The sequence below is a fragment of the Acipenser ruthenus genome, chromosome 15 (assembly GCF_902713425.1).
Source record: "Acipenser ruthenus chromosome 15, fAciRut3.2 maternal haplotype, whole genome shotgun sequence".
In the NCBI taxonomy this organism is placed as follows: domain Eukaryota; kingdom Metazoa; phylum Chordata; class Actinopteri; order Acipenseriformes; family Acipenseridae; genus Acipenser; species Acipenser ruthenus.
In genome coordinates, this window is record NC_081203.1 from 24,164,507 (window position 1) to 24,182,056 (window position 17,550).

Consider the following 17,550-nt stretch of genomic DNA (forward strand, 5'->3'; position numbering starts at 1 on the left):
GTACAAACATGCCCAGCAGAGCATATATCAGTTTTTTGTCCATTGGCTTGAATATGGAACTATTTAATTTAAAAGCTTGTGCCACTAAAAACTATTTTCTTGGCTTGTGGTTATCTGACTTCCATTGGTCATCATACATAACTTTTCTCTAGATGATCTATTGAAATGGTAGGTAGAAACTTTGCATACAAACAAAATTAAGTTACATTTTCAAAATAATCAGAGTATATATCAAAATACAGTTTTGAACTGCCTCACACTAGGTCCATAAATTCAGTAAAAATACATAATGTATAATAAATGTGGGCCAGTCCATGAAAATGCATTTCAATATGGCACATTTTCAGCAAACTGTAAAAAGCTGGGAATCTATTTGATGAAAAAACTTGATTTCCAGAACTAGGTTAAGTAATCAGACAGTGTGGCACTCTGCATTGAAATGGTTATATCTTTAAAGTATTCCCACTACCTTGTTTTGTGCAACTTAGGGAATAACAAAATATTTGGAAATTGTTGTGATCATGTTAACTGTGTGATCACAGACCATATGAATAGAGTTAAACAGTATGTTCTGTATCATTATCAACTTGTTACATATCAAGGTTTGGTTAAAGGCTGGAGCAGTATACCGGTATTACTGTTCAGTATTGGTATTTTGATAACAATAAGTGTGGGGATGCTCGTTATTCCTTGGGTCAACAAAACCAACAAGGTAGGGCTTTTTTCTTGTAGAGCTTTTAAATTATGGAATGCTCCGCCTTTGTTTGTCAGGGAAACTGGGACTGTAAGTGTTTAAGTCAAGGCTAAAAATGTAAATTGCTGCATTTGTATTATTAATATTATTATTATTATTATTATTATGTGTATACTGTTATTTAAATGCACGGATTGTGGAAGTTGTATGTGCGACATGCTATACAAATGTATTGTGGTTTGTTCTTTTTTTTCTGCTACGTACTGTACAGTGCATTGTATAAAAAGCACAATATAAATGTAAAATAAATAAAATAAAAACCCTTCAACTGTTTTTCTATTTAATATGCTTAGTCCTCCAGCATACTTGCGTGATGCAAACGTCCTCTTCTATATTCCTTTTAGTTTTGACAATAGAATACTGAATCTGTGGACCCCACTGCATGTTAAAATATTGCATCACGTTGGAATTTTACAGTGCTGTTTTATTGTAATGGACGGCATTTGACAGTTTGTAAAGTTCAATATAAAATATTCAGTCACAAAATAGTATTGCTACTGGATGCAGTTTTCAATTAACCCATTACACCTGAATCACCTTATCTTAGTGCAAGAAAAAACAAAACAAAAACAAACAATGCAGGTACCAGCACAACAGTGAAATTACACTACATCAAATATTTCTTTTTTTAATGGTCCCAAATATATTCAACAACTAGGTGTACACTCAAAGAAAAAAGAAAATGAAAAAGATATGACAAAATGATCACATCTAGAATTCCACTCAATCTTTAATCAAGAAGGGATGACAAATTTCCAAAATCTGCAGTTTTAAAGGGCAAAAAAAAGAGAAAGGATAAAAGAGGGGAATTTATTCAACTTTACCCCCTATACACAGGTTTTAAAAACCTGTTCTAGTGAGACTTAAAATGCCCTGAACATGTATTGTTTGAAGGCAGGCTTCTCTTTTCAAAGAAACTGCTGGCATTACTGGGAAGAATTACTGCTGGGCAATAGCCGTTTCTTCTGGTCTGCATCTGGTCCGAGAGAACAATTATTTTCTGACTGGAGAAATCAGTCAGCCTAGGAGTCCTAGAACTGGATATCCATGCCGTATGGGCTTGATGTTTTGTCCATCCCTGAGAAAGGGGCAAAGTGTGGTCCGAACCCGTAAGTTCATGGGCGTCAGTCTCTTCTTCCCCCCACAGTTTGTCTAGTAATTTGTTATTTTTGTTTAATATAAAATTGATTCTCTCCTATTGTTTCCTCAAAATGGCACTTGATCAGCAGAATTCCACATGGGTTTATTGGATCTGTCAGGTACAGTGTTACACCAGACACCACCACAGAAACGTGTGGATTTTTTGTGTCTTACATGTGAAAACTTTACTGTAAAGTGGGTAAAGAAGCCCAGGACAGAGGGTAGGTGGGTCACACTTAGGACGCCAGTCTGGATTTTTTTGACAGAGGTGGACTTTCCTCCTTGTTATCCACATCATCTTCCTCATCTTCTTCTTCATCATCATCAGGGTAATCCACAAGCCCCACAAGACCTCCCTGTGTAAACAAGTGCTAGGTGTTAGAAACACGGACAATTACAACGAACTGCAGTAAACTGAGATATGTATTCTCTGTAGCAGAATTACAAAGCAATCCAATTTAAATATGAACCAACTTACATCCTGTTCACACTACCTAAATAATTAAATAATTGCAGTCAATACCTTGTGAATGTTAATTCACAAGGTTCCAATGTGTTGACTGCACATTTTGGTAGTATGGATTATTATTAACGAAAATAACTAACATTCAGAAAATGCATGAAAAAAAACACTTCTAAAATCAGTGCTTCACATTTAGTAAGCAACATATACTACTGTAAACCCCTTTAACCCTTTGCGGTCCATTGTCGGACTGGGTCGGACATTGCAATTATTCCTCACATGTCCTTTGTCGGACTGGGTCCGACATCATTATAGCAACGCAATAAACGGGTGTCTAGTCGTTTTTTTGCCGGAAAAAGCAGAGAAAACCATTCAATTGCCGAGTGGGAGCGACAGGAGCCGAGACAAGTCGGAAAAAAAAAAAAGGCGTATCTCATGAATAGTCATACATGGTATCAGGTATCAGATAACGGGGGCAGTCGTAAGTAAACAAGTTGGCTGACTGAATCAGCGCACAGAAAACACAGACATTTGCAGAGCTTTTTTGAGATGTTATAGTAATAAAATAATGACTTGGATCGCATTATTGAGGAGTTTGGTGATAAAACGAGTGATCCGGAGATGATTATTTATTTCTTACATAGGTGAACGCTATAGCAAACAAAAGGGTGGGGCGGGGCTGGAGATGCCTAGTGAGTGCTTTGTTGATATGCAGGGCCATTTAAACCCGTTTGACTGTGAAAAAAAATACTTTTAAACAGCGCGTCTAAAATTAACTGCGCGTGTGAAAATTAATTAGTCCTGGCGTGCCTGACGCGCAATTAATAAATGGACCGCAAAGGGTTAAATAACTGCAGCCTCTTTAGTGCTTGTCAAGCATCTCAATTAGAACACATTTTAGTGAGCAAAGACAAAATGAACCATTTTGTGCAATATTACAGTACCGTGCTATCAGAAGTCATTAAAAAGTTAAGTAAATAAATTAAAAGCAGAATTTGGTCAAATTCATCACTTGCAAATAAAAGGAGTTTCCAGAAATAAATGTAATAAAGCAAATAACTACTGTATTATGTTAAACTATTTTTACAAATGTTAGGATAATTTCTGCTTGTATTTAATACTATATAGCATTATAGGCAGTGTTTCCTTTTTTTAACATCTGTCTATATTGGTGCTGGGATAAATATCCAAACAAATATTTTTTTACATGTATTCACATACAAAAATCAGGATGTTAGTACTCGCTAGAAATGACAAAAATACCCTACACTTATTTACCAGAAGTAAAATGAGTTTCAAAAATGGTAAATAAAAAAGAGCTCTGTGTGATGTGACAATATATTAAAAAAAAAATTAAAAAATTAAAAATTAAAAATTAAAAACCACCACAGCAGCTCGAGCCACTTAAAAGTTTTAGACAACAAAAAGTAAACAAACCAGATTATGCATGCGCACGCATAGTGATCACAAAAAAGCAATGTGCTGCTTTACAGCAAGTCAGAATCTCATGGGACAGAAAAAAAGGCAAGAACGTAATTCTGAAATGCCTTGCTTAACAGTGCCCAACTTGCTGGAAATGTTGTGTAGTGATTTTTATATATTATATATTTTTTATTGCGACTTATGTGGAATGTAATAAATGAGAAGAAATTGTTGCAAAAGCCAAAATGGTAGTACTTTTTTTTTTTTTTTTTTAACCCACACATTATCACAAATCACTAAACTGTCGTATCTGATTTAGGCGAGGAAAAAAACACACAAAAAAGGCCATTGTTTATGGATGGATTAAGGTATGCATACTGAAAAAGTAATGTGCTTTACCAGAGGACAACATAAATGAAAGAACCATCTGCAATAATTTTCACGACCACAGATACAATTTTTTTTCAATTTGATTCTATGCAGAATTTAAACTGAACATGGCTAATTTTTGCTTGCTTACAAAATCAGTGCTAGAGTGTTGAGATTCTCTTGTCTACTAAACTACAATTTCATCATGACATTGCCACTCAGAACACAGTGTCAAATATATTTTCATTTTCAAAAGGTAAATTGTCTTATTTAGGAAAATATTACTGTACTTGAGTAAGTAACTTTTGACAGCATCGGACAGGTCCTGGTGTAAGAGGGATATGTCAAGAATTATGTGCATATTATAGATTTTAAAAAAATCCCCCCCCCCCCCCCCATGTACAAACATTTGCGATCTAGTTATTTAAACAACTTTTTTTGTACATAGTTTTTATGAACTGTCCACCCAAATCCATACCTGGCTGTGCACAAGTAAAAACACACTTTTGTACGGACCTGATAAGCCTGTGCAGATCCAACAGCTACATTTTACAAAAGGAAGTATAACTTTCATTTGCTACCAATCAAGCCATCCATCCATAGCAACGTTTTTTTTTTTTCTTAAGCGTGTTGGTATGTGGTGTTGCACACGAGAACCAAAACTCCTTAATAGTGGAATTACCTCTGCATTTGGTAAAGATTCAGTCTTAATCTCTGGCAGTAGCACAGTAATAGGATTCATTTAAAAGATCCTGTTTTATGTATGAAGGAGTAAAACTATCAGATCTCAAAACAAGAGTGTGCCTCCCTACAGGAAACTCCTGAACATAAATTCTCTGAACAAAGAAAAAACAAGTTTAAAAAAAGTACATGCATGCAGAGGGAAAAGAAAAGTTGGTTAATAGCTGAACTTACTTTCCTGCTTTCTTCACACATAACGCCTGAAGTAGTCCTATCGAGCGGAACATCAATTTTTACATCATGTTCCATTTTCATGCTATTTTTTTCTTTATCTGTAGATTTTGCAACCTGCTCTTCACACTGATACAGCACCTTTTATGGGCAATAAAACAAAAATATACAGCACAGCTGTTTGATGTTCTATTACTGTGTAACTAACAGATCAAGGTAGGATCTACAAACTAGATTATACACGCATGTATGCCTTCTCTGCTACACGTACCGTATAAAACTGCAATATTTCACATTTTTCACTCTGTTCTGTTACCAACCCAACAACTAAAAGCAGCTTCCATGCCAACACTGCTCTAAAAGCATATCAGAACAATTACATAAATATATAATGTAAATCACAATTTTAATTTAAAATGGAATTAGCACAAACTCTTGTATTCAAGTTATTTAAAGCATAGGTGATGCTATTTCATCTTAAGAGAATGAATGAATAGAGGGAGGGGTTCCGATTAACTATAATGGTAACTCACGTCATTGGTCTACTGCAGAAATCATTCTCCCAGTTTCTAAATGTGTATTTTAAAATATCGATCATCAATCTGAAAATCAAATTTCAGAAAGACTGAAACAAGTACAAATAATTAACTGCATTACCTTGGTAGTGATAGCTGCCGATTGTGGTGTGCTTTTGGCTACAGACCCCGGAGAGCCTGGTGATCCTGGAGATCCTGGTGACCCTGGTGACCCAGGAGACCCTGGGCGATTACTGGCTGATGACTGGCTGGTGAGATTCGTCTTGGTTCCACTGGAGAAGGAAAGTTTGAAGTTCGGACTTTGCCGACCTGTGAGATTAGCTTTCTGGAGAACTTCCTTTTCCTCTGTTTCTTTCACTGAAAACAAGACATTTGCACTCATTGAATGTGGTCCAAGTTTACTTAAATCATATATTGTAGCAACCAATGTTATTTAGTAAGGAGTCTTTATGTTAATACATGATGCATATTGCAAATGCCATGCTACAAATTAATTGCTGAACATTGATACTTCTGCTGTAGGTCACATGGTCTTATTGCATCAAGAATAGTGAAGTGAGTTTGAACTACAACACACGAAGTGTTTAGGTACAAGGAAGCCACAACAAATTTGAATACACAGCTTATATATTTTGCAGTTTAATAAAAATGTTTCATTTGGACCCCAATTCAATTCCCATTTCTACTTTCTGGCAATTCTTGTTCTATTTCTGGGTAACAGAAGAAAACCTAATACATGGGATTTAGTTCTGGGTCCAAGAAATATAGGTACATGGCGTTCTTTGTTACATTTTTTCCTTTCCATGAATTTGCTAATGGGATCCATGAGGTCTTCGTCACTTTTCATTTTGTCCGATGGAGGGACGACTGCCTCCCCATCTTCGAGGTCATCTTCATCTGTGTTGAACCACATCTCCTCCTCATCTTCCAGCGTGCGGGCATCTCGGCGGTATCTGTGGTTCCTCAGTATCGAACGCATGCTTAAATAAATAATTCAATAAGTAATGTACTGCAGACAGGACATGCTAAAAAAACTGCTTGAAACTATATGCATTAAGAACTTTATGGGAGTGAAAATACAGTTCAGCCAAAGCCTCTGTTTGAGCACAGGTTTGAGTTCTTGCCCAAAAAGGAGTGAATCAGTTATATTCAATTTGGTACTGCTGCATGACACATTAAACAAACGTCCAATTAAATGTGCACTTTTGATTACCAATTAATCATCCCAAATACCAATTGTAGCTAAATTAGTGGTCAGTGAAGCCATACTGAAATCAATAAGCTACAACAAAATTACAATTTTCTCTCACCTGTCAAGCTTGGGGTTGTCTTGCCTTTCCCTTTGCTGCTCATAGCGCAGTTTCAGTCCTTTAAATGTTTGTACATAATCTACATCTTCAAGAGCTTTCCAGTAATTTTCTATTACATGAGCAGTCAGGGACTTCACGTCTTCCTGCAACACAATGTGAAATAAGAATTCAAACCTGTTTACACTTAACAGATGATAGTACACACATTGCAATGATTCTGAACAAGATGATTTTGTAAATGACCAAGAAAGAGGATCAAAAGTACTGCTATGTTACATTTCCATTTAGTACACTTAGGCTATGTTGTACTCCTGTCTACCTGTGCCTCACCACATCAGCTGATGTTCTATTCTGTCTAGCAGTACAAAATAATCCCAAATGTGGTTTACTCTTAAATTAATGGAGATCACTGTCGATTGTAAATGCAAAAGCTTGTTTCATAATTTGATCCTTCAAACAAATAATTACCTCCACAATACCACTTCAAACTTCCAGCAGACTTTTGAGCCTTGGTTTATAACATCACATGGCAATAGAGGAGTGTTTGGGATTCATGTAGTTTATTTGTCACCAGAGACCTTCTAAATAGGTCTGTAGAGTCACCAGAAACAGCTTTAGGGGCATGTACAATAGTTTCTTTCTGCCACTCCCATCCTTCACACCTTGATTTTATACAGTTGGCCAAATAAACACAATAAGTAAATAAGTAAAATTAAATACTTAAGAGGCTACCATTACCAAGTGTTAGGTTATATACAGTATCTCCAAGACACAAGCTTTAAAATGAGTAAAAACTACTTTGCTAAAAGGAATACAAATACATCTAAAATTGACCATTTATCTGTTTGTGTCCAAACCACAAAGTCTACAACACACACTATTTACAACAATAAGCACACTCAAAATAAAATTACAAATTTTAGTGCTACACAAGTATTTATTTTATTATTATTTTTTTTTAATTGAGTAAATCGCCAATTATTTTATTATTGTCTCCCAATTTGGCATATCCAATTATTTTTAAGCTCAGCTCACCGCTTCCACCCCGACTCGGGAGCGGCAAAGACTAACACACGCTGTCCTCCGAAGCGTGTGCTGACAGCCGACCGTTTTTTTTTTTTTTTTTTCACACTGCAGACGCACCGTGCAGCCACCTCAGAGAACAAAAATAAACAAAATGTTTGTAAATCAGTAACACTGTAGAAATTATATCAACCAGAACTTACCACTCTTATGTATTCAAACATTTCAATAATGGCAGAGTTCATTAAGTTGTATCGAGATCCATTGTTTAGAAAAGCTTTCACAACAGGTTCAAACAAAAAGTTCCTCATTATGTAGCGATTGTAGAATTCATCTTTTAACCCAATAATTTTTCTCATGAATCGAAGTGCACCTGCAGAAAAATGGAAACCAACTATCAACCAAAAGCAAGTACTGAATGGTGCAAAGTTCACTTTCAGAGATTATTTAAATTAAAAGGACAGCAGTGCTGCATTGAGCACAGTTTATTCACAGTTAGAAAGAGATCCTAAAACGGAACTGAAAACCATTTTTTAAATTAGGGGTATCTAATTATTGGCTTTTGAAACATACTTAAATTAAAAACTGGGTATGGTTAGATACAGGTTACTAAACCTTTTCATTTTATCACAAACATGGTCTTGGAATAACTCACACAGTGCTATAGAAAATTGAGGTAAGACAGAGGTAAAACATTTGTAAACTGTTTCTAACTTACACAGAGCCAAAAAGGCATGCTTTGAGGCCATAAGCACAAGCACCCTTCTGAGGATATCTTTGTTAATAATGTAGTTCTTGATATGGTAGGTGTGATGCTCCACACAGAAAGTGAGCAATTCCAGTATTAAGGCCAAGAGCTGGGATGTCTGGAAGTCATCTGGAAAACAAAATAACTAATTTAAAAATACAAGTATGGTACAAATAAGCTGTACATTCAATCTAGAAATCTACTCAATGCTAAAAATATTTAAAACTAGAAAGGGATATGTGAAAGATCTGCTTAATTGATATGGCCAGAGGTTAAAACTTCAGTGAAACAGTTAAAACTATAAACTGTAACAGCCATGTTAAGTCAGAAGTCAATACCAAGGCCACGAACCATTAGTGACTTCATTATATAACCCTGTTAATATGAAGTCACTACCTCAAACTGGTGGCATCTGCTTTCTAAAATTACTGTCATAAATGGGATAATTTTTCCTGTGCGATATCCTCGATCAAACTCGATCTAAAGGGTAAAGTAAGACTTTCCTCAAGGGGTTTAGATAACACTGCAAATATGAAGAAGTCCCCGTCTCAAATGTTTTGAGATATTAGCAGCTGAAATGGCTGATTTAATAAAACATAACATAAAAGTAATATAGTATGGTCTTCAGTACTAAACTGGAGCAGGTACTTACAAGACTTATACTTTTCCACACAGTAATTCCTAAGATGATTACACATTTGAAAACCTTTTTTTTTTGCTGTGAATGGAAGGCATGCAACTATCTATCTACATTTATCAATTCTGAAAATAACCTCTCAAGAGAAAAGCAATAACAAAAAACAAACAAAAACACCACCACAATAATGAATTAAAAGGCTACAACCCTTGCCGCCAGTGTTTCAGTGTTCCTGTCAATGTCTACATCTCAACTAAAACATCTACAAGGTCTGTTTTAAGAATAAAGGAAAGTACTGACCATGATGTGTTGTGGCCTCACCTTTGCTGGGCTTCTCCTCTGTTGTGTTTGCCAGCAAGGGGGCAGTGAGAACGTGCATACAGTGTTTATAAAAGAAACTTAAAAACTCTGTCTTTTCTGTTTTCTGTAAAAAAAAAAAAAAAAAAAAAAAAGTAAAATACACATACATTTTATAAATGTATATAGCAATATATAGGCAAAGGAATATAAATTGGTATTACAAGTAAATGCCCTTATTTAAACGGCATTTAAAAATAAACAATATTTGAATGCAATTTTAATACACATTTTGGAAAAAAAGTGTGACCATTTTGTGTTTTTGAACTACAGAACCATGTCTGATTGGTATTTATTTTCTACCTTTCTGCCCACAGAAAGGACGTACTCTCGAGGTGGAATTCTTCAGTTTAAAAAAACAACCATATTTTTGCATCTTTGGGGCTAAAAATATTGAACATTAAAACATTATGGTCAGTTTTAGATTAGGGGTAATTATTCTTACCGTTTACGTAAATACGAATGTTACTGTTTAATGTAGGTTTACATTATCATAGGATGCATTTGAGTATTAGATTAGTTCAATAAAAAATAAAATCTTTATTTACTGAGGTTCCTAAAAAAAAAACAACCCAAAAAACCCACAGGTACCCCAGACTGATTACCTAAACTATTATTATTTGTTTATTTAGCAGAAGTCTTTATCCAAGGCGACTTAAAGAGACTAGGGTGTGTGAACTATGCATCAGCTGCAGAGTCACTTACAATTACATCTCACCCGAAAGCCAGAGCACAATGAGGTTAAGTGACTTGCCTAGGGTCACACAATGAGTCAGTGGCTGAGATGGGATTTAAATCGGGGACCTCCTGGTTACAAGCCCTTTTCTTTAACCACTGGACCACACAGCCTCCTAGATTACTAACTAACATAAGGCTACACTAGTTTTACCATTTGTGATATTAAACATTTAAGCAGTACGACCCCTGTGTATTTGTCTCACTTACATTGGCTGTGGCCAACATGTTTTCTGGATCAACTAAAGTACGAAGCAGGCCCATGAGCTGCACTGCACCCCCAAGCTCTGGATCCGTGTCACAGATCATGTGTTCAATGATCAGATTAATAAGGAGAATATCCTGAAGAAAACAAAACCAGAAAACATCACTTCCATAATATGATTTAACATTTATAAAACACTGCTCAGTATACACATCAGGAGAACATTCAATAAATTCAGTTTAGTAAAAAATTATGCTTTTAATACAACAATAGCATTCAAAGTATAAAGTTGGCTACAGATATAATCACAACTTACATCATCATTCTGCTGAGCCTCCTGCATTACGAATTCCCGTACCATGGATGGGTTGTATTCAACCAAATAGGAGAAAATATCAGTGGCAGCACTACGCACATGAACATCATCCATTCCCTAATAGAAGTGAACATTAACAATAAATCAAACAAAGTTGAAGGGGCTATGTTTTTTGTTTTAAATCTAATCAAAACCACAAATAAAACAGCAGTTCACATACATAAATGTATTTGAATAGTTACAACTTTCTATTCATCTGATTTGATAGAGTGATTTGCACAAAAAACAGGAATAAAATACAACCCTGAAATTAAATTTGTAACTTACACTATTCTGTCAAAATGTTGATTCATCATTAAAGTATTAGCAACTTACAACATGAGCTTCTTCTTACATAAAACAAAAGTGACTGGCTTGCACCAGGAAACAGTATAAGTAAAACAGTATGCTTTATTTTTTGGTTTTTGCTTACCAGGATGACTTCTAATGCTGGTAGTATGCCCATATTTGACAAAGTTTTAAAGAAGGCGTCTCTGTTTTGAGGTTGTAACGTTTGAGAAAATGCACAAAATTCCTTAAGAAAATTTACCTAAAAACAAAAAGAAAAGTGTTACTTAAAGTGAGATTAGCTGACTATTTATTCTACATCAGTCTTGCAGTCTAGTTAATACAATATTGCAAAGTAAAAGGCATAGAAGTTGTAAAACATTTTATACTGGATGCTAAATACCTTACCAATTCGTGCCTTCTATCATCATCTGTTGCTTCGTCAGTTAGTTGTGCAAAAAGGTCTGTCAGGAACTTCTCATCGTCCTTGAATATAAAATATAAAAATGTTTTACCTTCTTCAGTACAACTGTTCTCTTGCCATCTCCCAAGTCACCAACACATTTTACAGATTACAATCCTGATCTGCCCGTGGTACTAAGCAGTATGTCCATGCTAAGAAATACCTCTTAAGAAACAGAATTTCAAGTGTTTAAACCCACTGCTCTTCAATTTTAGGTTGTCCCATTTCATAACTGCAAGATTTAAGATACGTTTACATTGAATGGTTTATAAGTGGATATGTCTGTGTCATTAATATATACAGAGGTTAAAACAATGTGGAAGTGAATTGATTAATGGAATTTTATAGAAAAATGCAATGAGGAAAAAGTTTGTTACAGAAGTATTGTCCGAGAAACATTTCTGAAAGGTGCCAACAAGTCCAGGAGACTACATTTAAAATAAGGTGTCAAGTGAGGTAGACAAATGGGGGTAAATCAAGAAAAAAATAAGTTTGTGATTATGTGCATATCCAGCATTGCATGGCATTTGAATATGTGCTGTGCTGAACTTTGTCTTGCAAAAGCAAGTAATAAGACACTGGTAAAATATATACTGTATTTATTTAACTATTAGTACAATACTGTTTATTAATGTCCAAACAAAATCAACCATCTCCTTCTGAGCCATTATTGGTCAACTGATGTTTCCAACTCAATGGATTACAAATATCATCCCACACTGACTAAATGGTCCTAAAAAATGCAGCTACAAAAAATGTCTCTTCACTGTCTATAATGAATTAATAATCTTTTAATGGTATTTAGGCAAATATTTCACTAAGCATGTGATAAATACATCTTTATAAATAGGCTTCTTGATAAAATAATGTACTGTTCATTTAAGGTATAAACACTAATTTATTTAACTATGTAAATAGAACTCATGAATTGTTACCATTTACACTAGTCTGCATACACATTCCACCTCAATATTGTTAATGTATTTCTTCTCTATATCAGAGTGGCAGATCAAAAAAGTCCCTTTTTGCTTGGGAGGTGAAATGCAATAGGTGTGCAAGGGCCTTTGTACCAATTTCTACATTTCTAAATGTTTTAAGAGGCATTAAAGTCAATAGTAGTGCCCCTAAAAACTAAAATGTGAAATCCTGGTCCAGCAGGGTGTAAAGGTAAATACTTTGACCTGAAATAACCCTTTGCCCTCTTCTACTTACTGAAATTATTTTCATCATATCAGTTTCTTTGCAGAACCAGGAAACAGGACCAGTGACCAGCATCTTCTACTCATTTAAGCCACTAAAAATTGCAAAACCTCAAAATATGTTTGACACCAGGTAAGGATAAATTGTTTGTAAACCTTTTTATACAAAATAGAGACTTTCACTGGGGGGGTGGGTAAAACTTACCTGCAGCATTCCGACAATTTCCACTTTATTAAAAAAGATGAATGAATGAAGAGTTGACAGCATATTTTCTTCAAAGACCGAAGGGGTGGGAAGGACCATATCCTGAATGTACTGTACTCGGTACGTCTGGTGAATTTTCTGTTTCAGTTCAGGGTCAGAGATTGGGATTACCTCTTTAAACTTGGCCGTCTTTGTCAGGAACTCCCTGTGTTTCCGCGGCTGAGGTAAAGAAGGGTCGTGTTCTAGACACCCTATTACATCCATTATACAATCCTCTGAAAACATGACCTCAAAAAGTGCAGTTCGGTTCAAGAGAAAAATTCCCTTTATGATTTCATACAAGTGGTGTAGTCCTTCCAAGTTTTCCAAGTCCTCACATACATGAAATAGTTCAAAGAGTTTCTTTATGTAGCCCTCATTTTCCAGAGCCAATGCTAGCTTCTCACGTCTCAGCGGGGAAGGCAAGGAGGAGGCCACCAGTTCAGCCACTTCTTCCAGCCGATTCAGTTCACAAGGTGGCAACTCGAGTCCAGGAGAGGACATGTCATCAAAACGCTCCTCCTCGGACTCATCCACTAGATCCTGGGTGATGTCCACCGATGGATCTTTGCCCTGAACCTGTTAATCAAAAAGAAAGCATTTTAAAAGAGAAAACATAAAATAGCTATATTTCCATACTATAGCAGTTTTTGGCTGCTACCAGCCACCTTCAAAACATTTTTTAGTTCACAATGTGCAATTGTATTAAAGTAATTCTTTTTTTATTATTTTAAAACTACACTTTCTCTCACAGCCTTGTATGATATAACAAAATGCTTTCTTTGCTGTACTGCGCAACATGATGGTAAGGGATGGAATGGTTCTCTGATGAATTACTGTGTGTAGTGAAATTGGGATACTAACTTGAGAAAAGGCCATTACTAATTGAACATGGATTATTTATTTAACTTTTTTTACAACTCAAACTTACCTGACATATTTTTTCCCATATCTCATCACAACCTGCTTTCTCCTGAAAACTAAGTGCCAAGTCATAGTTTTCTGCTTCAGACCAAACTATTAATGTATCCTGCAATGAGATAATAAATAGTTGTTAATATGAATTTAAAGAGGCACTAGACAGTTGCACACCATGTGGTTGTGGCAAAAGAGACAAAGGGGGCAAGTGTTCTCTGGTAACATAAGTCTAATTTATGCAAAAGTGTGCAATATGGGTCAGGATGATCCCATATCATGTGGATAAAAGCATTTTACAGTATATTCAATAATTACTATAACTTACCTGCTGTTTCTGGTACGCAGTATTTGGGCTGATTTTCGACTCCAGCAAAAGAGAGCCTAAAAAACAAAGTTTAGTTAGGTCTAATTTATTAACAATATATTAACTTATAATTTGTTGATCTACCCAACAGTAAACCGTCTTATATCAATGTTACCCTCGGTTGTCCCCCTGCACAAGTATTCTTTTTTTCTCTCAAATAAATCCTCTTATTCTGTTTTAGTCAAGTGTAATAAAAAGGAGGAAATACCTAAAATACATAAGCATACAGACAGGAGGTTGATGGATTTGATTCACTAAGACCAATTCAGGTGCTTGTCTTCATATATTCTTAATGTGTCACAAAAGCAAAAAATCCCTATTTACCAGTACCTATTCAACATGATTGTTTTGAAAAAAACATACGATTCTGAATTTAAAATTAAGTGTTTCGTTATGCGGTAGTCATCTACAGTTTCCCCATACGTGTTAGGAAATTGTTTAAGTAGGCTGTATTTTACCTACATGCTGTTGTAACCAGATGTCCTATACAAGCGATTTAATTCCAGTTTAGGAAGGACTAGTTCAGCAAGTAACCTTCGCTGCTGCCCCTGCCTCACCAATTTCCTGTTTACAGATTTGCAAGGTTGGACATGCTTTTCTGCACTAAACAGATTTTTGAGACACCTTTAACAAATGTACCAAAGAAAAAAAAAAAAAAAAAACTATTTATCCATCAACACACTTTACTCATGCACATAAATCCTTTATTGTGCCCAAATTACAAACATTTAAAGAAACGTTAAAGCAAGTGTTAGTCATCTCTCTGAAAGCAAAGTGAGCACATCTTACATTCTGTGTACAGTGAAAGCAATTGCATGTCAGCCCAGGCAAAGCACATCCCTGCAACATATTTTTCAAAATGTTGTCAGTCAGATGTCAACATATGAATTAATTCATCACAGTACAAAAATGGGGCATTGATTAATGTTTCAAGCAGATGTGTTATTTCTGTGCATGTACTTCATAGTTGGCCTTTGAAAGTGTAATGTTTGTTGACTGCCAACTTGAAATTTGATTCCCAGTAAAAAAAAAAAAGAAAAAACAAACAAAACAATATCCATAAATAGAAACTGTGCGGTAGTTAAAGGTTAAATAGGGCAAACAGAACTGACACATTTTACAGATTAGTCAGAAATGTATTCCAAGGTAGGTTGTTGTAAGTAAAGCAGGTAGAAAAACCCTTGATTAGAAAACTTCTAAGCTATATAATGCTACAGTAGAACAGTGAAAGTTAACTGACAATCTAGAAAGGTGCAGTCCCGTTGTAGTAGCTGGGGAAGTCACTATAATATATATATATATATATATATATATATATATATATATATAGCTATGTTATGATTTATAGGACACATTTACATACTGTACATGTAATACCTTAAGTATGATGCCAACTGTGGTGAATTGTTACAAATACTGTTTAGGGATATTAACTTAAGTATAGGCCTAGATTTTTTTTTTTGTTATTGTGCATACTCCTGTAACCTGCTGTGAGTGGATAGGACTGCTGACTTAAACTTACCTTGAAAGAACATACTACTTAGAACACATAACTTTCACTATTCCGTTTTCCTGTGTACAGATTTGCATGTCACAGGGACAAGTCTGCACTAAACGACTTTTGGAGACATCTTGCACATTAAAAAGGGACTTTTACACTCAATAACATATCACTGTTTATCCTCTATCTTGATCGAACTTGCAAATCTTTCAAGGAAATATAACACAAGTCCTAATTAGAAAGCACAAGTATATGCACCCATGTCACACTGTTTACAAAGTCACAGGGATCATATGCGAGTAATGCCAAAGTACTGTATTTCTGAAAATGTTTTAATATTTAATTGCAAACAGCACGGAGAGTCAAATCTACTTACCATCACTCTCGGCCCGTACCAGCAAGGACATGCCTTTTAGTCTTTCCACATAACCAGAGGAAACGTGCCCGGTACCCCGATCGTCCCATTGCCGATCCTCGTTCAGGGTGTACACCTTCACCCGCCGCCGAGTGTCTGTCATCCTGCCTGTCCACCGGCTGTTTACACCTGAACAGAGGCAATGGCGCCAACACCCAGCGTCGACCCCACTCTGTGAACTAAACCCGGGACTCTGGGCTAACCGACTGCTAGCTAATAAAAAACTCTCACCCCGACCAGGAGGAGGCCTGTTTTATTTACAAATTCAGGGAGCTAACGCCATTTTAACTGAAGTTACGTAACCCTTAGAACATATATCCAATTTTATAGAGTATAAAATAAAATAAAAAAGTCAAAAAATCAGACAACAATGAGACCACCCGTATGATAAAATTGTGAAAAAAAATCAAGCTTCAGACCACGGCTGGTGTATTTGTTTTCGAATTTCCTTATCTGTGTGCGTTTCTCATTTTCAGATACCTGTATAATTCTACAGCAAAATACAACTCTTGGATTATTTGAGGGAACTGACGTGCCTACTGACGTGCCTACAAAACAGTACGTCAATTGTATTTGTATTTATCTTTATTATTTATATGTTTACCGAGCGTTCCGCCATGTTCTATACCCGGGCCGCAGAGAGAGACAAGCCTCTCCTTATCAGTTTCCACACATTTCAAAATCACATAAACCCGACCGGAATAACCGTTCAACTCTTTTCCATGTAAAACCTCTTAAATATCTACAAATTCTCGCTTGTTCTTAATGTTTTATCTTATAATTGCAGTTCCCTCAGTCAAAACTCCGCCATCTTGGGTCCCCCTCAGAGTGCCAACACGGGGTTTCCAGCTCATCAGCTGCAGGGGCAGCCCGCCACTTTTTAAAGATACAGTACAGTATTTTTTTTTGGTAGGGTTGAAATATTACAACCTTTCGCTAGTTCAATCCTATACTTTTAGAACTTCTGGGACCTAATTGTTTTGTTTGGCCTACTCAAGATCTATTTAAAGTCCAATATTTCCTTCGGGCACCACAAAGTTATGTGAGGCAATGCACGGCAGTGGTTCTCTGCTAAGGGTCAACGGTAGCCCAACCACAGCTACAATTAAATAGCAAGAGGCATTGAAGAACAAGTCCATGCATTGTTCATGACATGCACTATTCAGAGCTCAAATGTGTAATATTAGAAATA

At 35.8% G+C, this 17,550-nt stretch overlaps 1 protein-coding gene across 4 annotated transcripts; it reads right to left on the reverse strand.

The window, feature by feature from the left end:
• Positions 1-1,157: 1,157 nt before the first annotated feature.
• Positions 1,158-17,222, reverse strand: LOC117421942 (serine/threonine-protein phosphatase 4 regulatory subunit 3A). 4 transcript variants are annotated; one of them, XM_034036462.3, is made up of 16 exons: positions 16,320-17,222; positions 14,404-14,459; positions 14,092-14,190; positions 13,122-13,739; positions 11,663-11,740; positions 11,400-11,516; positions 10,928-11,044; positions 10,617-10,748; positions 9,636-9,738; positions 8,648-8,806; positions 8,133-8,302; positions 6,907-7,049; positions 6,386-6,576; positions 5,718-5,953; positions 5,064-5,201; positions 1,158-2,250 (listed from the first exon to the last, which is right to left on the reverse strand). In XM_034036462.3, exons 1-16 carry the CDS (start codon positions 16,459-16,461, stop codon positions 2,131-2,133), a joined length of 2,619 nt encoding a protein of 872 aa, XP_033892353.3. In that variant the 5' UTR covers positions 16,462-17,222; the 3' UTR covers positions 1,158-2,130. The 4 variants fall into 4 exon arrangements, with proteins under 4 accessions (XP_033892353.3, XP_033892352.3, XP_033892355.3 ...); XM_034036461.3 differs by having other exon boundaries at positions 9,615-9,738; XM_034036464.3 differs by lacking the exon at positions 5,064-5,201.
• Positions 17,223-17,550: the final 328 nt, after the last annotated feature.